Source organism: Camelus bactrianus, chromosome 21 (assembly GCF_048773025.1).
Source record: "Camelus bactrianus isolate YW-2024 breed Bactrian camel chromosome 21, ASM4877302v1, whole genome shotgun sequence".
Taxonomy (NCBI): Eukaryota; Metazoa; Chordata; class Mammalia; order Artiodactyla; family Camelidae; genus Camelus; species Camelus bactrianus.
This window is the reverse complement of record NC_133559.1, coordinates 1,382,687-1,405,848: the sequence shown is the minus strand read 5'-3', so window position 1 is coordinate 1,405,848 and position 23,162 is coordinate 1,382,687. Positions and strand designations below refer to the sequence as shown.

General features: G+C 57.3%; 1 protein-coding gene and 1 long non-coding RNA gene across 5 annotated transcripts; both read right to left on the bottom strand.

The window, feature by feature from the left end:
* Window positions 1–737: 737 nt before the first annotated feature.
* On the bottom strand, window positions 738–22,361 carry CA5A (carbonic anhydrase 5A). 4 transcript variants are annotated; one of them, XM_045505226.2, is made up of 8 exons: window positions 22,100–22,358; window positions 19,537–19,734; window positions 7,977–8,095; window positions 5,714–5,809; window positions 5,559–5,621; window positions 1,742–1,897; window positions 1,498–1,578; window positions 738–993 (listed from the first exon to the last, which is right to left on the bottom strand). In XM_045505226.2, exons 1-8 carry the CDS (start codon window positions 22,254–22,256, stop codon window positions 850–852), a joined length of 1,014 nt encoding a protein of 337 aa, XP_045361182.2. In that variant the 5' UTR covers window positions 22,257–22,358; the 3' UTR covers window positions 738–849. The 4 variants fall into 4 exon arrangements, with proteins under 4 accessions (XP_045361182.2, XP_045361183.2, XP_045361184.2 ...); XM_045505227.2 differs by having other exon boundaries at window positions 1,528–1,578; window positions 22,100–22,357; XM_045505228.2 differs by lacking the exon at window positions 5,559–5,621 and having other exon boundaries at window positions 22,100–22,361.
* Window positions 10,513–16,154, bottom strand: LOC123612197 (uncharacterized). Its single transcript, XR_012501239.1, has 3 exons — window positions 16,017–16,154; window positions 13,548–13,788; window positions 10,513–13,471 (listed from the first exon to the last, which is right to left on the bottom strand). It is a non-coding gene; the product is annotated as an uncharacterized LOC123612197 (long non-coding RNA).
* Window positions 22,362–23,162: the final 801 nt, after the last annotated feature.

The window sequence follows — 23,162 nt, the reverse complement described above, 5'->3', positions numbered from 1 at the left end:
AAAGGCCTGCCTCCAGGGGGGCCCAGCTGTGCCTACACCTTGAATGTGGGCTTCTGGCCTCCAGAACTGTGAGAAAGGTCTGTTGCTTGTAAGCGCCCCACCTCCACTGCCACCTTGTGGCTGCTGGGGCTGAGCCGCGTGCCCGTCAAGTTCACACGCTGAAGCCTGCAACGTGGTTGTATTTGGAGATGGGATTTCAGGAGGGAATTACGGCTAAATGAGGTCACGGTCCGATAAGGTCAGTGGCCTTTTAAGGAGAAGAGAGGGAGCTCTCTCAGTGTGCGTGTCCCTAGGAAAGGCCACATGGACAGAGCAAGAAGCCAAAAGAGCTCCCTCCAAGAACCAGGCCGTGCTGGCACCTTGATCTGGGATCTCCAGTCTCAGAACTGTGGGAAGGAAAATACATTCCTGCTGAATTTGAAGCCCACCCCAGCCCCGTTTCGGCAGCTCCAGGCACCGGTGCAGCCCGGAACTCGGAACTGGGAAGGAAGGAGGTTAGTCTCAGCCTCTGTGTTGCCTGGAAACCATGGGGCGACCATGAGTGTGGAGAAACAGGGCGCCCATCTGGAGAGAGGAAGCCACGGACCTGAGAGAGGGCTGGGCGGACGGCCTCGGTCGGCAGGGCTCGCTCGGGCCCTGAGACCCTCCGTGCCCCACGTGTCCATTCCCGGCTGTGCTCAAGCCTCTGTGAACCGACTCTTCCTTGCAGCTGAGAAGTGCCTGGACCAAAATCAAGATCTCTTTCTCTCTTTTTAATTTCAGAGGTTACATTTGATCAGACTGTGAAGTTTGGGCAACCATCCTTTCTCTTTCTAAAGTCAGTTCTCCCATTAGCTCAGACATGGGGATTTAGGATCCCGCGCTGTCCTCAGTGGCCTGGAAGGATGAGCGGACCGTGCGGTTCATCAGGGGTTGAAGCGGGCGGTAGTTGTTCACCATCGTCTTCTCTTCTTCACCAAGTGCAGTAAACAGGAGTGTGCGCAAGGCATCCAGCTGGAATGGAGGGTGATCAGAGTGAGCTGGGTGCAGGAGCAGCGTGGGCCAGCTCCCATACCCCGTGTCTCGTGCCGTCCCCTCCACACTGAATCAAGGACCCATAGGACCAAAGCGACGTGGTGGAGGTGATGCCCCCGGTGGGTCAGAAAAGGCTCCGCAGCTTCCTTCTTGGTTTCCTTCATCCCCTGCTCTGGGGAGCCCACTGCCATGCTGTGAGGATGGAGAGGCCCATGCGGAAGGGAAGGGGCCTCCAGCCAACAGCCAGCACAGCTCGCCAGCCGCGTGAGTGAGCCACATCGGGGATGAATCTCCCAGCCCCGGGTAGCTGGAAGACAGCCCCGCAGACATCTGACGGCAACTCCGTGAGCCAGCCCCCGCCAGCCCCAGCCAGGCTCTGCCCCACGGCAACCCTTACACCTACGTGCACCTACTGAGATCCCAATACGGCAGGGACTGTGTCCCAGCTATAAGGCCACTTCTGTTCTTTGAAAGGGGTTTTACCCCAACATGGACTGAAGAGCTGGCACTCGCCTCGTCCGGCCATTCATCATCGGGAGACTTGCCACGCCTGGGTCCTGACCACTGAGATTAGACAGCGCTAAATATAACTGTCCCCCCAGGTCCCCCCCTCAGCCCTCCTTCCCTCCCTGTGTTTCTCCCGGTCTCTCTCTGTCTCCCTCTCGCACACCAATATCGCAGGGTCAGAAGGAGCTGTGCTCGGTCACCGGGTACAGGCGCAGCTCACCTGGTCCTGAGCCACCTCAATGGGCTTCCTGTGGACCATCCAGGTGACCGACTCGGAGAGCGGAGGCGTGGTGAGGGAGCCCAGGTATGTCCAGTAGTCCCGGCAGGCGGGCAGCAGGCGGGAGGGCTGGAAGGGGCCCACGGCCACCCGTGCGTCCTGGGAGAGGAGACCGCGTCAGCACTCAGGAGGCGGCATTGCGCTCGCTTTTATCTCAGGGAGGCAGCCTGGAGGGACGCGTGTCTCCGAGACAAGGGCTGTGGCCGTGGTTGCCGCATTTGGAAACTGTAATAAGAAAATGTGAGCCTTCCTTGCAGAGCAGCGATGCCCACCACAGCCTCGTGGTTTTCTTTTAAAGTGACTCACTTCATGTGCTTTGGCTGTGAAGACACCACACTTTTAAAGGCCGAGATGTAATAACATATACAACACAAACCTGACAGTTTTAACCCATTTTAAGTGTGCGGTTCAGTGGCATTAAGCACGTTCACGTTATTGTGCAACCATCGTCTCCAGAACTTTTTCGACACTTCAGACGGAAACTCTGTCCCCGTGAACTACCCACCCCCTCCCCCCTCTCCCAGCCCCCAGCACCCACCCTTCTCCTTCCTGTCTCTACGAATGTGCTGTTCTAGGGACCTCATGGAAGTGGCATAATACGGGGTTTGTCCTCTAGTGGCTGACATCTCACTCAGCAGCACGTCCTCAAGGTGCGCCTGTGCCGTAGCCTGCGTCAGCTTCGCCTCCCTTCTTAAGGCGGAATCACATTCCGCTGTGCAGATGGACCACGCTCTGTCTGGCCATCACCCGTCAGCGGACACTGGGGATGATTCCACCTCTGGGCTGTTGTGAGTCACGTTGCCACGAACACGGGTGTGCAAATCTCCACAAGACCCTGCCGTTGGTGACTCTGGGGACATACGCGGAGGCATAAGTGCTGGATCCCATGGTAATTCTATGCTTACCGTCCCCAGCGCGAGGGCTGTGGAAATGACACATGCGCAGGACGTCCCGTGTGGGCTGGACTCCCTGACTCAGGCCGGGGTTTCCTTCTCAAGGTGAGGGTGTGGGCGCAATGGGCCCGGACAGCCCAGGTCTCTGTGCTGCCGGGAGCCCGTGTTCAGAGTTCATGTTTGCTTGCTTCCCATGCTTTGGAAGAGGACAGGGAGAAACCTGTCTCCGAGTTCCCAGGGACACCAGGGGGTCCCGGAATCACTCACACGCTCGTGGCTGCTTGTCGAGCACCTTTGGTAAACCCGCCTCTGTCTTTGGCCCTGGGGCTACAGGGGCAGACAAAGCGTGCAAACCCTACCGCCCGACACCTGCACTGGAGGAAGGCAGACGCACACAGAACTAGTGTAAAACACCCAACAGTCTACCCGGTGCCAAGGGAGACGGAGAAAAGGCCAGTAAGGCAGTGAAAGAAAGGCAGGGGTTTGCGGGGGGGGGGGAGGGCAGTCCTGAAGGCCTCAGTGAGAAGGTGACGTTTGAGCAAAGGCATGGAGAAGGCGAAAGGGAAGAGCTTTCTAGCAAAAGACACAGCCAGTGCAAAGGCCCTGAGGCAGGGTCCGGCCTGATGGCTGGAGGGCAGCAGAGGCCACATGGCTGGAACAGAAGCAATAAGCAGAGATGTGGGAGGAGAAGCCTGCAGATGGGGACACTCCTGCTTCTGCCCGGGGCTGGGGACCCCTGTGGAAGCCCACCGCGAGGGGCCAGGGCACTGGGGCTGTTGTCTGGATGGCATAGAGACACAGCAGGGCTCTTGGCCAGTCTGCGCCTCGACGGACGTCAAAGGTCTGGGCAGCTTCTGCTCAGACGGGGCAGGATACTCGGGGGCCCCTGGGCTTGGCAGGCCCAGGGTAGTAAAGCCAGTGAGACTGACAGGCCAGGGGGCTGTAGGGCACTAACCACACCCAGGTGGAGTGAAGCACCCACGTGGGGCCCACGCCCATGCCCGGCGGTGTGGGAGGACAGTCCCCAAGCACCTTGTGACAGGGCTGCACTCTGCACCCAACACCTCGTTCCCGACTGAACACAGCATCGTTGAAGTATGATTCGCACAGCACAGCACAGCACCCCCGTGTCTCCGGCCTTCTGTATGTTCACAGGGGACCTGTGACCCATCACCACATCAATCTTGGAACACCTTAATCACCCCGAAACAGAACCCCAGAGAAAAAGGGCCCCACAGAATAGTCCCTGGTGGTCATTCCCCCAGCCTCCCCTCCTGCCCCAACCCCACCGCCAGCCCCGCGGATCTGCCTGTTCTGGTCATCTCCCCAAAACGCAGTGACTTTGTACGTGGACCCCTATGCCGGCTTCTCTCGCTCAGCATGGTGTCTTCAATGTCCAGCCCTGCTGTAGCAGGTGTCAGAGTGTCAGTCCTTTTTGTCACTGAGTTCACCACGTGGTCTCGTCAGTTCTTGACGGACACAGGTCACATACGCATGTGGGACAAAATGCTGAAAGGCCACACCCCCAGACCCCGGCCCAAAGGCCAGGGTGGGCCAGACGCCCTCTGAGGCTCCCCGGCTTCTCAGAACCACACTTACGTCTACTCTGTTGACAAAGAAAGACAATAACAAGTGACCTTCCCGAAGCCAAGTAATTGGACGGTGGCAGAACCCAGATGCCCTGGGAGGTCTGCCCCATCCCACAGAGCTGGACACCACAGGGATGACTCAATGCTGGAGATCTTAAAAATCGACCCAGTATTGGGGGGCTGCGGGACTGTGACAAGTGGCTCGAGCCATCACCCTCCTACCACAAGGCAGAATCCTGCCTCTGAGGCAGGACCCTCCTCTCTAAAGATTCTAACTCTTATTTTTCAGGCAAGGAAACTGAGGCCCAGGGATGAGCATTAGGGCCGGAATTGGGCCCAGGCAGCTTCCCCGGTTCCCCGCTGACTCCTGCAGAGGCAATCAGACCCCTGAGCAGACAGCACCCCAGCAGCTCTGTTCTTTCCCACCAAGAGGTGGAGACCACACTGATGGGAGGTGGATGAGGGAGGGGAACCTCCAGGTTTACTCTGGCCATGGACCAGTGAGAAAGCGGATGCTCCCAGCACCGCGACCTTGCTAAGTTCCTGAGCTGGCAGACAGGGCAGCAGGGGGCCACCTGGTCTGGTTCCAGGAGGCTGGCCGGAGGTTGACACCTCACAGATCAAACAGCCCCTCGAAGCGCCGAGGAAGGGCTGGCCCCCTGCTTCCATCTGGAGCCCCTCTCGCCATTGTTAGGACAGGTCGGAGCCCTTTCCGACCCCACATCCAAGGACCGCGCGGTGACCCCTTCCCTCCTGGAATCCTTCTGTTTGGTACTAAACAAATAAATGCAGTTTTCAGGAATTTCCATTTCTCCGTCAAACTCCTTTCCCAGCTGATACTGGAGAAAAGTGCCTTTGTTGGCCTTGCTATGGGGGGTGGGGTGGGCAGGGTGCCTGTGGGACCTCACCCCCAGCCCCGCCTCCCCGTGCTCCCAGGGCGGGGCCCATGCTAGCCGGCCAGGCGGCCCCCGGGCGAACACTCTCCAACTGTGTGAACAGGTGGGAACTGATTTCAGTTGGTTTTAAAACAAACGTCATCACTGGTGGCTGCTGTTGTCTGAGACAAGGCTAAAGGTTTTTTAAAGTGGATCAATTTCCCGAAAATACTAAGTAACTAATAGTTGCCCTGGTGAGTGGACACGGGGAACATCTTCGAGATGCTGCCTGCGTAAATTTTGGGAACCTGCTACTATACATTTTTTGTTTCCTTGCAAAGGAGTCCCGGCTCTAAACAATATTGCTTCTCCAGTTAAGCTGATTCCAAAGTCCAGGGCTCACCTTGTGCTTTATGCCGGGCAAGACTCTCACCAGCTCCTGCAGCGCCTGGTGGCGGGCCCCCAGCTGCTCGCGTGGAAGGGGGGACAGGCACATGTCATTCTCAGTGGACTGTGTTTAAAAAGGGCAGCTCTCCTAATGAACCCCAGCAAGCTTACCTGCAAAAACACGCCCAGCACAGCCAGGCCGTCCTCTCCCGTCACAGCTTCTTGGTAGTTCGGGTATCGCACCGCATTCCAGTGAACCAAATGCAGCTGGAACACAGAGGGAGAATTCACACCGCTCTGGACGCAGCGAGTCGCTCCGCGGCCGCCCCTCCTCCGGTGCGGCCGGTCTGCGCCCCTTTGATGATTTTAATGATTTTAATAAATTTGGGGCGGCCAGCCGGCTTGTGGCCAAATGTTCAGCAAACCACTGAGAGCAGGGGCTCAGCGTTTCCAGTGGGGTTGGGGGGGCGGGGGGAGAAGGGAGGCCCGCTTTAACTTCAGAAAACAGAAGTGCATGCAGGGATGGCTGGCTACCTCTCAGATATCCTAGAACGAGTGTTGCCAGATCAAACACAGGCCTCTGTGAAATCTGAGTTTCACATAATCAACAAGGAAATTTTAATGAAAGTCTGCCCCCCGCCATACATTCATCCTGCCTCAGTCCTCCCCTTCCCCTGGACCTCACCTCTGTCCCCCCGCACCCTCCGCAGTTTCCTAAACCAGACTCGGCATCAGGACTGACCTGACCACAGGGATTTAAAACAGGGGCGGGGAGCCAGGCTGCCGGCGAGGAGGGCGGCAGAGCTGGACACCCAGGTTCTGTGTGATGCACGCACGTGGCTGCAGGTGCGGAGTCAGGCTCAGAGCCGAGAACAGGCCTGGGTGTCCGTTCATCTCTCTGGCTACAGTGTGAATGGTGGTGGAGGCCTGTCTGAATGGTGACCCAGGCCCCGAGTCCACGAGGACTCGGCCCAGAAGGGCCCCAGGCCTCCCCCAGCAGCTGCTGGATCCCAGGGCCTGGGGGCTCTGCTGGGGTGCGGGGTCCACTTGGCTCCAGGTGGCTTCTTGCTCCCAACAAGCCCCAGTGTTCCTGGCCAGGTGCACTGGGACGCTGCAGGTGGCCTGGGCTCTCCCTGCCCTCCCACAGCCCACCTGGAACCCCACCCACTTCCAGAAATAAGGACTGCTGGACCCTAGGCCCTGACTCCCTCCCTCACAGACCCACCTCTGGAGCTGGCTTTGCCTTGCAAACCCCACAGGAATGACTTATTCCAACATCACAGGCCAGAGGCATGGCCAGGGAGTCCCCGCAGCCCCTGCTCAGCCTGCATCAGGGAAAAAACCCTGGTGGGTCCCAAGCTCTGACCCTGCGCCAGTGCTGATAGACTACAGTCACCTCCTCAGTCGAAACATCTGCTCATGAAAAACCAGAGTACCGGCGCGCAGCGACCACAACCAGGTACCGGCGCACAGCGACCACGACAAACCGGAGTACCGGTGCGCAGTGGCCACGACCAGAGGCCTGCGGCTCACAAAGTGAGCATGTTGCAAGCCAAAACGAGGTTTCTTCATTTCTGTCATCTTCGTAAAAATGCGTGCAATTACAACAACAGATGTAACTCCCTGATTATGAACTGTCCCCAGAGGCCACCTCTGGCTGTGTGATGACAGTGATGTTCACTTCTTGGTTTGACTGGATTCTGGTCCTGTTTTAACCATAGTATTACCTCCAAACAGCAGCGACACAAACAGTCCAGAACTTGAAATGCATTAAAAAGTGGGCAGCTGGTGGGTGGACAGAAGTGAAATAAAGTGAATATGGCAGAATGCTAACCATTGGATCCAGGTGGCACACGCAAGGGTTCTCAGTGTATAGTTCCTCCCATTTTTTTTGTATGCTGGAAAAATTTCATAATAAAATACTGGGAGGCATCTGTAAGGCACCACTCATCACCCCAACTCCAGCTCCTGACCTCGATCCCTACTCGTTTCCTCTCCTGACTCTCATTTTGGGATGTTGCAAATAACACTTTGTTTTAAGAAGATAATTTCTATTGGAAAGATTTTCTGTTCTCAATAGAGGGCCTCAAAGGGCAAGAAGCTGCTAGTCCACAATCGGCCAGCAAGCACGCGGCTGAGTGAGCGCTGAGAGCAGACTGCTCTTGAATCCCAGCTGTCTGATTCTGGCAAGTTACAATACCACTCAGAACCTCAGTCTCCTCTTCAGTTCAGGGAAAGTGTTAACAGTACCCTCCCTTTAGGACAGTCATGAGGTCTAATGGGCAAGGAGGCCAATTGCTCTGGTGTGAGCACTGAGGGTCCCACGTGCCAGGAAACCTCTCCTTTCTGAGCAACCAGGAGGCTTGATCACTCGACCATAGAGCCTGACGCGTGGGAAGCGCCACATGCCGGCTGCTAGGATGATGCTGCAAACCTCGGCGGGGTACACGTGGCCGTCCACTGCGTGCTCTGAGCCCCGCTCGTTCACTGCTCCCCAGTGGAAGTGGAACTGCTTTAGTCTGTAGAGATTTTCCAGGGGGCCACCGCTCACTCCTGCAATGTGAAACAGTGGGAGCTGTGTGTTAGTCTCTTTGTTGGCCTGCGGTGGTGCTGTGACACTTACACTGAGGTCGCATGATTTCTCTCTCAAGAGACTGCTGTCCTGCTGAAATGACAAACTGAAAGGTGGGACCTCAACTGTCCCCATCGCCTGCCCCATTGCCTGGCCCCGAGGGCCCCCAGCTGCTCACAGTGAACTCCTGAGCCGTGCAGGTGCCCGTGCTGCCACTGGTGGTGGTAGGGCCCCAACCCCCTCGGGCAGCAACAAGGCAAAGAAAACCACTTCTGAGGGGCACACCAGTGCTGTCAGATTTCCAGACTTTCCTTCAATTAAAAAAAAAATTTTAAAAAGATGGCTTTTGAATGACAGAATATCAGATTAAACCATAGCACCAAATAATTTCATAAGCAGATATGTAATGAGCATGATGTTTAAAGAAATGAATTCTGAGATACAGTCAGTCCAGCCTCACTATAGGGCCACTTTGATTGGAACTGTCCTTTCTAAGTCACCCCGAATCCCCAGAGAGGCCTCCCCAGGAGCTGTTAGCATGACGCTCAGGCTCGGCCCTGAGGATGTGTCACAGGGAACTCTGGCTCTGAACTGGGGTGTGGTAGGTGCCGTCCCCAAAGGCCCAAGGCCAGGGCTGGGAGTCTGCATCTGAATGAGCTCCCGGGGGGCTCTGATGTGAGGGGGCCCACCTCAGCTGCACTTTGCTAACAGATTTCCACCAAGTGCTACAAATACAATGGTAACGGCTGGACATCTTGCTTGTGATTGAGGTGAGCGTGGTGTGACAGTGGGGTGGCTGGGACAGCTCGGGGAGACACCGGCAGAACAAAGGTGTGAGTTCCCGGGGTAGCAACTCCTTGATGTGGCAAAAGCAGGGAAGACACGTCGTGCTGTGAAGGAGGCTGCTGAGAGTGTCCAAAACGCCTGGCTGGAGGTGTCCTCTGTTTGGTTTTTGCCATTAAAGGCGCTGGTAGCAGAGGGCATTGAAGCATAAAACAGAAAACAGATCCAGTTCGTGATTCCACCCCCGATCAAGTCCTGAATCCTGTCTGTCTTCACTCGAAAGTGAGCGTGTTGGCCTAGCATGTCACCACAGCCACCTCGTCATGAGGTCTATGGCTTTGTTCTCCTGACACATTACATCTCAATTTAAAAACATACACAGAGGGAGGTGGGTCTAGGTCAGTGGTAGAACGCGTGCTTAGCACGCACAAGTCCTGGGCTCAATCCCCAGTGCCTCCGCTAAAAAGTTAGTAAGTAGGTAAATAAACCTAATTACCCCCTCCCCCAAAACATACACAGGAGTATCTTCCCCCGGCCAGTATATAAAGCACAGTAGATCCAGGAGCCTGGGCCCACCGGCCAGCAGCACAGAGAGCCTCCCCGCTGGGTTCAAACTGCAGGACTTCACTGGAGATTCTCTGAGGCTGAAAATACAGGGGGTGAGTTTTCCCTTCGAGGTGTGAGGATGCTGCAGCCAGCTGGCCTTTGTAGCTTTGAGCTGTTTTTTAATTCATTAGGAGAGGTTACGAGGATGCTGGTAATCCCGGCCACGGGAGCTAGGATTCAAACCCAGGTTCAACGCCCAAACCTGTGCCTTTTCCACTGTGTCCTTCAAAGGACAAAACAGCATCTAAGGAAGAGACACAACCTCCAAACCCAGGCAGTGGTGGTCTCTGTGCCTCTTCTGCCTGTGGGAAGCGAGTCTGCAGCCCTGGCCAGCAGGCGCCACGTGCCACTAAGATGCACAGATAAGCGCATTGCAGTGTGACCTTGAACACGTTGGTCAGCCTCTGGGAGCCTCAGGCTGCCCAGCGGGGGAATGAGGCGGGCTGGCAGGATGAACTGAGATCGTGACCCCATGCTGTGCAGTCAGACAGCGGCGAGGCCAACCGCTGATGCTGGGGCCCCATGTCACGTAACCTGGCACCTGTTAAAGAAGAGAGGGTTCCCTCCGGCTCAAGCATCTTGGGACTCTGCGTGGACACCACACAAGGCCTTCAGAAATAGCGACACCAACTGCCCGGGGCGCAAACCCACCACTGGCTGCAAGTCAGCCAAACCCCACCAAAAATAGCCTCCTGGAAAAACCACTCCCCACTGTTGCCAACAACAGAGAAAACAGGGAATGGGGCGCTGCTGGGATGGGAGGGGACCGGGCACACGAGCATCGCTCCCTCCTCTGGCAGGTGAAGAGCTGCAGGATTCCAAAGGCTTTCCCAAGGTCACCCTCCGGGCAGGACTGGAGTCTAGGGACCAGGGCTCCACGCTCTCCCCACATCCAGCTGCCCCCAGAATTCTCCATGAAAGCAGCCTCCCTGCGTCCCCCACACCACCCCACCCCTGTCTGCTTCCTAAAGAGAGCAGCCCGCCCGCCCACCCGTTTAAGGAAGAGAATGTGGATGGAGCGCTGGCTTTGGAATCCAGGTCCCCCGCCTGCCAGGAAGAATGTTCCTCTCAGTGGGGCTGCTCCTCCCCACCTTCCAGCTGACATCTGGTCATTTGTAAGTGAACGGCAGCGGCCACCCCGGGCTGGGACCTAGCAAACTCATAACAACCCCCCAAAGGCTGCTGCCCCTGGATCCTCTGGGACCTGCAAACGCAGATGAGGAGAAGAGCACGGAAGTGAGCGGCAGCAGGGCCCGCAAGCCCCGGCGGGGCTGCAGCGGCTCCCCTGGCGAGGCGGGTGCACCCGGAATCGGGCATTCTGGTGTCCGTGAGCCCCACTCCTTGAAACGCATTTCAGGAGAAGAGAAAGAGCGCAAGAAGCCGGCGGGGAGTGACGCAACGGGAGCTCCTTGTGCAAACACACACAGCCGTTGATTTAAACACCACCACCTCTTTCAAGTCTGGAACAGAAGACTCTCTAGAACAGTGTCTCTAAAATCAGATGGACCGGCAGAGACAGTCACCAGCCAGTGTCATTATTTAAAAACCGGAGGACAGTATCTTGCCGCCCTTTCTGTAGGTGGTCAGGGGTGTGCTCGGGGTCAGGGGTGGCACCGTCGCCTCCAAACGCAGTGATCGCGGTCCAATTACTGAACTGCTCCCAGTCTCAGTCTCCCTGCCAGTTAAATGGGGTGGATCCTAGTGCCTGATTGACAGGGACATTGCAAGGATTAAGTACAAAGTCCTTAGCAGAATGTCTGGTATTTGGGGTGCACCCAAAGGACAAAAAGCCAGCAGCCATGGCCTGTCTCTGCTGCGGGATGAAGGGACTGGCAAAGGAGTAAAGGGTCTTGCCCGATGGTCAGTACGAGCTGTGGAGGCTCCTAGCTGACAAGGCAGCGTTCACTGAATGCCTGCTACACTGGGAGTCATGCAAAGCACCCTGCTTTCCCCAGGGACCGCTCCTCACAGCAACCCTTCCAGCAGTCACTGCCATCCCACTTTTGAGATGGGGAGACTGAGACTTAGAAGAGTTAAGTCACCTGCCCTGGGTCACCCAGTGCCCCCAACCCAGGACTGCTCGAAGATCCAGCCCCTTAGCTTTCATGGCAGGATTCAAGCTAAACTTTTGGCTTTTCCTGCCCCAAAAGTTAAGAGCCCAGTTTAAGGCTGCAGCTCTGAATAAAGTCATCTCAAAGTGACTTTCTATAATGAGAAGGTGGTGTCAGGGTAATTCCCTTCAATAAAACAGGTTGGGGGTGGGTAAGCTCAGTGTTAGACCATGTGCTTAGCATGCACGAGGTCCTAGGATCAATCCCCAGTACCTCCATTTAAAAAAAAAAAAAAAAAACACCTAATTACCTCTTCCCACCAAAATAAAATAAAATAAAAGTAAAACAGGTTAAAAAGATAAGCTCAATTTGTGAAAAGGGGGTCTTTAGCTTGTCAGCCCCAGACGCCTCTGCCAGCGGGGTGTTCACGGACTGTCGCCCCAGCACCATCACCCCAAGGTCTCCATGGCGGCTGCGTCAAGACGTAACAGGGGAGTTGGTCCCTGAGGATGGACGGCATCGGAGGCCGACTCCAAGCCCAGACCCCACGGTCCCTGTTCTCACCACAGAGCTGATGACGGCCGTCTATTTGCAGTTTGGTGCTGTCACCGAGATGAGCTAGCTGTTGGCAGGCACGGCTGTTTTAAGGCTTAAAATAAGCACAAGAGCAGTTGGAGATGTTGTAATGAATCAAACCGGCAAATATCACGGCACGCTGAGCACCCGCCTGTTCTCAGGACTCTGTGGGATTTAGCTCACATTCTGACACCCTCCGCACCAGGGCGAAGGCTCTCCGTGTGTCCTCTGCATCAGGAGGGTCTTTGTCACTCTGGGAAGGCAGGCGGCCCGCATGCTCTCAGGGCCTGAGGGGCACAGCCTCACCCCCAGGACCCTGAAGGCCAAAAACAAGCGAGGGCAGGCTGCTCTGGGGGAGCTGAACTCTGGGGCCATCACCGGTTGGCTCTGGGTTTGAAGCCAGGCCATGTGGCCAGGGAACGGGCGATGGGAGTGCAGGTGGGGACGGAGGGGCTGGTGACCTCAGCCTGGCTGACGCTGGGGGCTGGGAGGGACTGACACGGCTTCCTGGGCTGTGGAGGGAAAAGCGCTTTCCTAGGTGGGGTTATCCTTTCACGGACTGGGCGAGGAGACGGGCTCAGAGAACCACAGCCCAGAGACCTCCCAAATATCGCCTCACCCCAAACATGCTCACACCCAGAACTTAAGGGAAGAAATAGCGAACGAGGAATGGAGGTAGAAAACAGACAGCTGTAGGAGCCGTAGTGCCAGTTTACAAATTTGCAGTGGAAAGTAACTGCCCAGGATAAAAATGTGACAATCGTGTCCCTTCTTCCTGGTCAAGGTGTCTTCTCCGGACCCAGTAACCACAGTCGCCTTCCTGAGAGCACAGGGTTCCCTTCCCAGAACCTGTCTTCCCCCGTGCACGTCTGGGAACCACCAGCTCACGCCCACCTCAGGCCCCTCACCTGACCTGGCCAGGGAGAAGGATCTCCTGGGACCTGGGTCCTGCGTGGGTGCAAAGCAGTTCCTGACCCGGCTCCAGGGCCCACCTTCAGCCTGCCTTTCCAGCAGGGACCCTCCAAATTCTTCCGGGCATCTCCCTTTTGGCCTATGTGCTGGAGACAGGTGTTTTGGCCAAAGATCCCCGACTGATGGAAGAGAATCTGTGAGCTTTGTGAACTCTAAAGCCACACCGGTCTGCAGGCACGAGTCCCCTCCAGGAGCAGACACTGGAGAACAGTGCTCAGGGACTCGGGCACAGGACCTGCCCTGCTGGCACTGGGGCTCATTATCAGTGGTCATTTAGATGATCAAAGGCCGTGACTGGCTTCACTTCACACGTGGCTTAAAATTCACTTTGGTGCTGGAAGGAGCCATAGCCAGGGCCTGTTAGCAACCCTGCAAGAGAGTGACCCTTCAGGAAGGCTGCTCACCAGTTGCCATGGGGCCCCCAGGCTTGGAGTTTCCATTTTACCTCCTGCAGCTGATGGACAGGGTCACGCAAACACAGAGTCCTCTGCGGTCAGAAAGCGAGAGGCCTGGCCAGTGCTGCCTCCGTGCCGTCTCCGTGCTCCCTCTGGTGGGACCCAGGAGCAGAGCACAGCCCTGCCGCGTTCTGATCATCTCATTGATGGAACTGGATTGAATGCTCACTCCTCCCACTGCACACGGGCCTGTTCCACTCCTCCCACCGAGCGGGTATCAGATTTCAGTTTCTAGAAGAGGAGACTGAGGGTCAGAGAGGTTAGCGGACATGCTCATGCCACGCGGCTGGTTGGCCCTTTCTGCTCCAGAGCTGAGCCCTGACCACCACACTGTGCTCCGTTCCCTGAGCCCTTCAGGAGGAAGATGAGCTGCCCCCAACAGAGGAGGGTCCTTCCCTCTGCTGGGCTACTGACTCCACACGGCCAAGTGGGTGGGAGGGGGTCAACTGGGCATCTGCGCTCCCAGGACTCAGCCCTACGGTGTTGGCTTCTTTGCTTTTCTGTGGATGGCAGGGAGTGGGATTTAGAAACAGCTTGTGGTTCGAATACTGGATATGGAGGTCCTCTTCCCGGACATGGGGATATTTACCCACCTCTAGGGGTTACCGTGAGAATTCAGTGCCCTGAAATGTGGACCCTGATTCGCACACTGATTTGCCCCGTATGGACACTCAGAGCATCTGGCAGCAGCGCTGACCATCACTACTGGTAGTAGTTTAGGACCTGACTTGGAGAACACAGGCATCTCCTCAAGAAGCAGCAGGGCTCATCTGTGGCCTCTGGCCCTTGACCTTCCATCCTGCTTTCTGTACCTGCGCTGCCCATGCGGTGGAAGGAGCGGCACCACCCCTCCAGGACAAGGATACCCGTGTGCTGGGGCGAGGGGGCCTCACCAATGAGGGGTCCGTGTGGGGCCAGTGCTGTCTTCCTTTCCGCCCCCTCCCCTCCTGTAAGCCCCTCCCCCCAGCCCTTCCTCTGGCCGGTCAGCCCTCACATTCCTTGAGAAGAGCTGCCACCTCCACCTCTGATGTTCATCATCTCTGCCTGGCTTTGATGTCCCAGTACTCCTGTCCCTCCCGCTGGAGACACTGGACAGATGCGGACGGGAATGCCCTCGGCCCCCAGCTCTGGTTCCCTCCGAGTTCCTGGCGCTCACCTGTCGGCACGACCTGACCAGAGGGACCACATTCTGTGCAAAATGACATCTGCCCCGTCTGCCTTCTCCACTCACGTCCTTTCTGCTCCTGGGGCTCTTCCTTTCCCATCTATGCAGGGTTTTTTGGTTTTTTTTTTTTAAATTATGGGACTGCCTCATTATTTTCATTTTTTACTGCAAAACTTTTTTGTGTTCTTCCCATTTTTCAGCTGCAATTTCCATTTCCTTTGCTCCCAGCAGCTCCCAGTTTCTATTGGAGGTGAACAAAGGAGACAGAAAATCTGACAGAGGGGGCTGCAGGCTGGAGATGGGGGGTGGCCATGTGAAACTGAGCAGGGGAGAAAGAGGAAACTGGGCTTTTGGGGAAATAACAAGTAAAGTGAAACCAGATTGGCTTGTGTGGACCTACGCCATGGAGGGGATTATCCAACTAATTTATACGGCCCGGGAGAGACACCCAGATAATTCTTTCAGTCTGTGCAGGGCAGTGGGGGGCGGTCGTTTTGAACCAGATTAAGAAGGTGGTGGAGGAGCCAAAAAGTGGGGGTCAGGACCAGGTCAGTGTAGAGGCCTGGCTGCAACAGGGCAGAGAAAGCCCTGAATTTGAGGGTGACCAGAATCAGGGTGGGTGAGGTCAGCTCAGATTCAATGCAAATGGGGGGCTCCCAGGAGAGCATGGGTGTGCCTCTCTTCTGGGGACAGCACCCCTGTGGCCCTCCCTTCTCGGTCCCTCTTGCTCCAGGCGGGCTCACCCTCGGTCACTGTGGCGGCCTTGCCTTACACGAGTGACCGAAGCGGGGTGATGACCAGCAGCCTGGGTCGGTGCTGCAGTCGTGGGGACAGAGACGCTGCCCTTGGTGCCGCTCTCCTGGGAAGCGATCCCATCTGGGAACCCCTGCTGGGTACAAATCCCCCCAGAGGAAGGCAGAGCTGAGCCAGGGACAGTCTGACCCAGCCATGCCGGGCTGGATGTTTCAGGATCTGAGCCAATAAGTTTCCCTCTTCGTTGCTGAAGGTAGTTTGAGTTTCAGCCACGTGCAACCAAAAAGGAGTCTTAACCAACACAGAGAAGGCAGCAGGGCTGGGAGGGAAGAGGGCAAGGACCAGCGGTGACTGGGACCAGCTCTGGTGGGCTCCTGGGAACCGCCTGCGAGCACCTCCTCCCAGCTGATGGGCGGTGACTGCACTGGGAGCCTGAAGCGTCCGTGCGGCAGTGTTTACACCGCGGAAGGTGGCGGACGCTGCACATCATGCTCTCCTGCCCCGCCTCCCAGACCTAGAGAGCCAGTCACCCAGCATTTACCAGCAGTCCGCCAGCCGCACACTCGGAAGGGCCCGCTCTCCGGAGGAGGGGTCTGAGAGCCCCGCAGCGCCGCGCTCTGCCTGCCAGTCTTCGTGCGTCAAGCTGATCGGCACTGCCACCGTCCCCCCTCCATCCCGCCCGGGCTGTGCAGCCGCGCCTACCACGGGACCACGTTTGAGCGAAGAGTAAAGCTGAGGCAGAGACCCCCCAGCTGCCTCCTTTCTGCTTCTCCTCAGTCCGGTCCCTTCTGTCTGCTTGTCTGGAAACAAGGGGCAGACACTGGAAACCACGCTGACGGGAGCAAGAAAGAGCCTCGCTCGTCCGGCGCTGACGTGGCTTCCGGCGCAGCTGCACTCAGAGGCCCGGCTAGAGGCCTGGGGCCTGGCTTCTCCCACCCTGGGCCTTGCTCCCCGTGCCCGCCCGCCCGAGGACCGCAGGCCCGGGCTCACCTGTCCCCCCACACTGCGGGCAGGAGAGGTTCCCTCCTGACCTGGCTCTTAAGACCCCCTCGGCTCTCATTGGCCGGGCTTGAGTCACATGCCCACCCTGGGCCAATCACTGAAGCCAGGGAAAGGGGCGCTCCGACTGGCCACGCCCCCTCCTATGATTCGGGCTTTGGGTCAAAATTCAAGAGGTTGAAATTCTTGACCAAAAGGAGGCCTTCATTTGTGACTCTGGGGATGCTTTCAGCCACGGTAGTCTGGTTTCCCAGCCAAAACTCTGACCTGAGCTCCCGCAGATACGGGAACATCCAGGTTCCCAGGTCTGCCGGCCGTAAGACACCCGAGCAGAACCACAGCCTGTAAGCGTCGCCGGGGCGTCCCTGTGCCACTTGCGGGCGGGCCTGGCGTGGGCTGCTTCCTGCTGTGGGCGAGGGAGGGCGTCGCAGGCCGACCTCAGCGCCCCTGCCGTCGCGTCCGGCGGGCCCGCGCACACGGGCTTGGCTGGGCTCGAGCCAGGAGCCCTGCCTCGACCCTGAGGACCTGGCGTGAGCTCGGGCACGCTCACCCCATGTTGGGGTCTCCTCCCCTGAGTTCAGGCCTCCGACCTGCTCTCCGTGGGTGTTGCACGCACATTCTTCCCACGGAGGGTTTATGCTCCTTTAAGTCCCTTCTTTGGAGAGCAGAGACCCCGTGGTGAGGGCGCTGTGACCTTTGGCCAGGAGTCTCTGAGCCTCCTGGCTCTCATCTCTCAAACAGGGATTAAAGTGTATCTCACACTAGGTCTGCTCAAGGGAAGCCCTTGGCAGTGGGGCGGGGGCCGCGCACAGCTGCTGCAGCGATGTGAGTGGGTTTCAGAATCAGTGGCGGCTGGGTCTGAAGCAGACCCCTCTGCTCCCCTGCCCTCCACCTGGAGTAAGTCACTCCCCACGGAGCCTCTGTTCCTCCTCGCACAGAATGAGGGCGCCCACGCTCTTTACAGCTGTGTCTGTCTGTGCCGTGTGCTCTTACTCATCTGATGGGGGTGCCTCTAAAGGGCGTCTTTACACGTCTGTCTGTGTAGCATACCCTCCCCTTCTAGAAGCAGCACCACGATTACTCCTGGGACCCACACCTCCTTGGGTACGTGGTCCTGGTGAGGATCTCGGTCAGGGTGGTGGGTGCTCCACAGACCCACGGCTGGGCGGGTGCCAAGATCAGCCCCCTGTCCTTCTCCCCTGGAATCTGAATGATTGTATCAAATGTATCTTAACAATACACATGCAAAAGTCCAAAGTCACCTTCACAATTTTTCCTATTTTATGACCTAAAGGAAATAAATCTGCTGCAGAGACATCAGCGAGGCTCACGGCTGCACATAGAAGTCACACAGGAAAAGAACGGATTCTGTAGCAGCTCGGCCACACCCATCACTGCTTTTCTCACAATGATTAGTGCGTTCCCGAACCTGTGAGCCAACCAATTAAAAGTTCAGGAACTATTACTCTTTATTCACTCTTTTAAAGTCATGGCATAAAATTAAAAAAAAAATACGTACCATATTAAACCTGAAAAACCAATTATAGTTGCTCTTTGGGAATCTGAACTTGGAACAGACCAGCAGAGGCAGAAGAAAAGTTGGCACACCAAGCAAATAAACGCAGAAACCCCTGCTCCCCACGTCCCCGAGCTGGCTTGCTCCTGTGCCTTTTAAGATCTGGTCAATGTCCAACTCTCTCTTCTCTTCTTTGAGCTAATCTTATCCTCCCAAGAAGAGCCTTTTGCTTCTCTTGGCCCAGGTTGGGGTTCCTGTCACTTGCATTTGGTGAACCCTACGTGAGAAGCGTCCCCAAAGGACACTGTGACAGCTGTCCCAGGCATGTAGACTGTGCCCAGGAAACACGGGCTCCTCCTTACCTGGGAGATAGGAAAGAGACCCTTGGAAAGTCTGAGCCACATGTGTGCGAAGCACCTGCCAGGGCCTGGAGTAGGGAAAAAGGTCTCTCGAGCCCACTGCTGCAGCCATCGGGGCAGGTCAGTCTGGGCCTCGCTTGCGGTCAAGTCCCTCTGCCCAGCTCCAAGCAGGCCGGCACATGGGATTCCGGCTGCTCAGAGGGCTTCCGTGTTGGGACAGAGAATTTCTAAGCAATCCCAGCCCTCAGTGGTGGAAGTACACACACAGAGGTCACAGCAGAGCCAGGTCACAGGGTCAGGCGGGCCTCCCCGCCACAGGGGCAGAGTGAAGGCCCTGGGGATAGGAGTTTATCTGTCCCACCGGTTGCGCTGAATCCTCCGCAGTGAGCTGTGACGCATGTGGAGGGTCGCCCACCAGGGACACCTGTAGGACACTTGGTGCCCAGGTTTTCACAGGGGGCTGGGCACGTGGGCACCCTCTTTCATAAATTCCCAACGCCCAGAAGGAGACAGATGTTCGGCATAAACGAGGCTTATGATGATACCACGAGGTGCCAAAAAAACACCAGATGGAATCCGGCAGCCAGTCCCAGTAAGTGAAACAGAAGTGGAAGGAAACTTCCTAACCCCATGGGGTGTCCACCCCGTCCTGGTGAGGGTTTAATGAGATGTTCCACGTAGATCCCCTGGCAAGATGCTGGGACCCAGTAAGGGCTCAGTGGCTTCTGGGATCTCTCTCCCACGTCCCTGCCCACTGGCGCTGGACCGGCACTGCCACCAGCATCCCAGACAGCCTCCGCTCGGTTCCTGCTCCCTGCTCCTCTCCTCTGATAGCTGGGCATCCAGCCAGGTCACTGTGCCCCGTGTCACTCTGAATAAGAACCAGCGAGGTTCCCAGGCTCCGGACGCTCCCCCCCCGCATCAGCACGATCTCCCTCCTCCTCTCCCTTCAGGCCTCCCTCCACCCCCTCTCTCCTCTACCGGTTCTGCTCTTTTCCTGCTGTGAGACATACTTCCGTTTTATTAGCGCATTGTTCCTTCCCCAGTGATGGCGGGAACATAGGTGGTCTGCGTCACTCTGCACCCCCCGCCCCGTTACCACCCTTGCCTGTTCTCTGTCCCCAAGCAGTGTGTATACACTCAGGAGTGACAGGACCCAAGGGCCCCAAACCCCAGCTCAGGCTCACCTGACCCCTCGCTGGAGTCGTCAAATTCCACCTGGAAGAGGTACCCGGTGTTCCACGCGCACAGGCAGGACGCCGCGTCATAGGAGACCCTGAGGGGCTTCAGCCGGGGGTCGTAGATGCTGTCCCTCCAGCGGATGTTGATGGGGGACTGCCGGGCGCCCCCCCGCACAGAGGCCGGGCCCTTCCAGAGAGAGTGCACTGGGGCAGAGAAGGAAGGGGAGACCCTGAAGGCGGGTGGCATCATTCCAGCCTCAGAGGCAGAAACCTCACCAATGGGGTCCCCAGGGAGCCAGCGCTGTGCTCAGGAAGCTGGCCCAGTGTAAGCCTGGGGCCCCAGACCGCTCAGCCTCTCAACCCCGCCCACGGGCAGACCCTCGCTCATCTCCTCTGCAGATGCTGCCAGAACCTTGTTCCTTCCCACTTGGACTGCAGCTCGCCTTGGCCGAGTGGCGCTGCACTGAGTTGGTTCTGACCCATGGTCATTGTCACCATGTGGCCACCAGAAGTCAGGCCCCCTGGGTCCAGCCCAGACCCAGACCCGGGGAGGCAGGCGGTGGAAGAGGGGGGCCGAGGGCAGAGCGGGTTGGAACTTCTCTTCCAGGCACATCCCACCCTTCTGGCTGACATTGTGGCCACGGGGCCAGTTCACAGTAACCCTTCCAGCTCCCTACAAGGAGTAGAAACCACTCCAGCAGCAAGAAAATTAAGCAGAATGGACCCTCATCCCCTTTGCTCGAGGTTTCTGCTGCTCTAGGCTGCCGCCCAGACCTGGCAGGGTTTTCTCTGTTCTTTGTGGACCCTGAGGGCCACCCCCAGCCCTCCACCAAAGGTCGCTCAAAGCCTGAAATTCCACCCTTAGATTCGTGTCTGCCTTCCCTACGGAGGCGGACGCGTTGCTCAAGGCAATCCTTTATTTTGATACACAAACACAGAAATACGTTACACCAGGATTTGAGGGCGAGCTGGGGTGGGAGTGGCACAGAGCTGGGAGCTGGAGGGCGTCATGGTGAAGAGGAGCATGGGGAGTGGTCGTCTGGCTAACGGGGGGTGAGGAGCACCCAGCCACGCGGCAGACCCAGTTCGCACAGATTCACAGAGCAGAGGCTAGGCTGGTACAAAGGCAGTCGTCTTCCTTGGTCCCGAGGGGGAAAACTGGGGCCTCCTGAGGCCATGCAGGTCGTGTGAATGAGCGAGGCTGAGGGCTGGTGACTGTCACCCTGGGGTGGCAGGCAGCGGGGAGAGGTGGGGGCTGTGTCTGCAGAGCACAGGGAGCACCTGTTGCCTGATTTTAAGTGAAGGAAGCCGAGCTGCATGGCCACACTTTACTGAGTGGTACTTTTGCTTTTTTGAAACATCTCATGACTGTTTCTGTGGGCTTCAAGGGAAGTCAGAGGCTGTGTGCTAAGCCGGCCACAGCCGCCGCCGCTGGGAACAGGGGTGCGAGGGGCTCTCCCTCTGCGAGCACACCGTCCTCTCTGGTTTGAAACCTACAGGAGGTCTGGGTGGGGCCTGAGGTTCTGCAGGCCTCACAGGCCCCCAGGGGCTGCTGCTGGCCTGAGGGCCCCTTTGAGTGCTGGGCGACCAGAAGTTCAGGGCTCTGGTGTCTGTCTCTGTGCTGAGTCCAAGAGGGCCCCTGGGTCTCCTACTCTCTGGGACCTGCAGCAGCTCCTGGGGCCACGCTCACCTGGGGGTGTCGGCCAGCACACCCCAGGCTGTTGCCCTCACCAGCAGGGGCCCAAGGTCTGGCCTAATGGGAACCCGAGTGGAGCCCAAGGTGCTGCTAGACATCACCCTGTGATCCGAGTGGAATTTTCAGCCTGGACCTCCGGTGCAGACCAACGGATTAACTGGAAGAGCCGTCAGCATTGGCCGAGAGCCCTGTGTGTGCCAGGCTTTCCGCCCACGTCATTTCACCTTACATGGCCCTGTGTGGCATTTCATCATCCCGTTTTACAGACGAGGAAACTGAGGCTCAGGGAGGTGGAGCGGCCAGCTTGCGCCACTGACAAGTGTCACTGGTGCCCACCCCTGGAGCGCCTGGCTCCGGAGCCCCTCTCTTTCAATCACCCGAACCTGGGAAGTGCAGAATATTGATGTCAATGGTGAGCTCAGCTGTCCAGGCGGGCCTTGGATCTGACAGAGGAAGACCCTGAGGCCCAGAGCGCGGGTGGGAGGAGTTCAAGGTCACCTCTGCCAGGAGGCCGGTGCAGGGCAGTCCCTGGATGGAGCTGGCGGGTGCCCTACTTACCCTGTTTGCTGAAGTCCCCTGCTGGGGTTTGGAGCCTGATGCCAGCCGGGCATGGCTTGTCGGGGCTGGATGCCGAGAAACAGGAGCTTGTCTCAGGGCCAGGGGGTGCTTGCTACCTGCCTTGCTTCGAGGATCTCGCCCTCCTGATGGCCCCGTGAATCTGACGTTAAGGACTGGCCCTCATCTCCCACGGGAAAGACAAGCTGGAAATCTGAACCCAAACCGTCTGCTTCCCGACCGTCTCCCATTTTGAAAGACACCATAAAATGAGACAAACATCAAATTGTATCTGGGGAAACTCCAAGCTCTACTTACACGCATTATTCTTGCTTCTCTCTGCACAGGGACCCAGCGAGCATGATCGCTCTGGCCTTAGCCAGTGACTGCGGAGGGCTCCCCACGTCTGCTTGACCAGGATGGAGAGACCTGAGGACTCCGGATGGCTCCCGCCCAACACCGGGGTCCTGAGCATCTTGTGTCTGTCTCCCAGGGACCCAATAACAAGAGGGAGGTTTTTCCTACGATCTGCCCTCCCTGTGGTCAGGACAGCCGAGGAGTGGGATGGACCCGCCTCTTTTTCTAAAAACTCACCCAGAGCCCTGAGCCTGATGGTTAAATTTCAACCCATGCCCGCCCTGGCCTCTTGGATGATCTGGGGTTCAGCTTGGGATGGGTGCATTGGGATGAGTGGCCCTCACGGTGGCCAGCCCCTCGGGTCACCATGCTTTGATCCAGTAAACAGTGGAGTGAGGGCACCAGGGACTGAGGGGAACCTTGTGGAGAGCCCGTGGCCAGACCTGGGAGGAGACAAGAGCAAACAGACCAAAGTCCCTGATCTTGGGCGTGATCTGGTTCGGGGCTGTGCCACCCTCCAACCGGGGCCCCTCAAGACCATGCTGTGGGTGTACTTCCAGGGGATGGTGGGTTCAGAGGTGCAGGGACAGGAATCAGCCAAAACTGCAGGCTGGTGGAGCCAGTGAGCAGGTGCCCCTCTCTGCCCAGGGCTCCTGGGAGATAGCCCATCCCCCTCTCCACAAAACAGACACAATCCAATAGGAACTCGTTCTGCCCAAGGTGATGTGACCTGGTTAGCTGGGACACTGCTAGGCTGTGCCTCCTGCCTCCGCATAAGTACTAACGTGCCCCTTTCACACACAGAAGTGCCCACATTTGGACAATAAATTAGGTGGTCACCCGGGCCATACAACTTGTAAAAACTGCAGATGTCGGACAGCAAAACCCGGCTTTGGACTCCACAGCAGTCTATTCCCCGGACACTGCCTTTTCTTTCTTGTTTTTTTCCCCCAGATACTTTCTGTCTATGACATGGAGACGACAGGGTTCGGATGGAATGGTTCTGTAATTTTTTTTTGGGGGG

Excerpts from the sequence above, each read along its gene's own strand:
- CA5A (XM_045505226.2), bottom strand. The coding sequence starts at position 22,256 with ATGCTCAGGACCCCGGTGTTGGGCGGGAGCCATCCGGAGTCCTCAGGT. Across the intron at positions 8,096-19,536 it reads CGACTCCAGCGAGGGGTCAG|GAGTGAGCGGTGGCCCCCTG; the intron begins GTGAGCCTGAGC and ends TTCACATTGCAG. Across the intron at positions 994-1,497 it reads GCTCTTCAGTCCATGTTGGG|CTGGATGCCTTGCGCACACT; the intron begins GTAAAACCCCTT and ends CCTCCATTCCAG.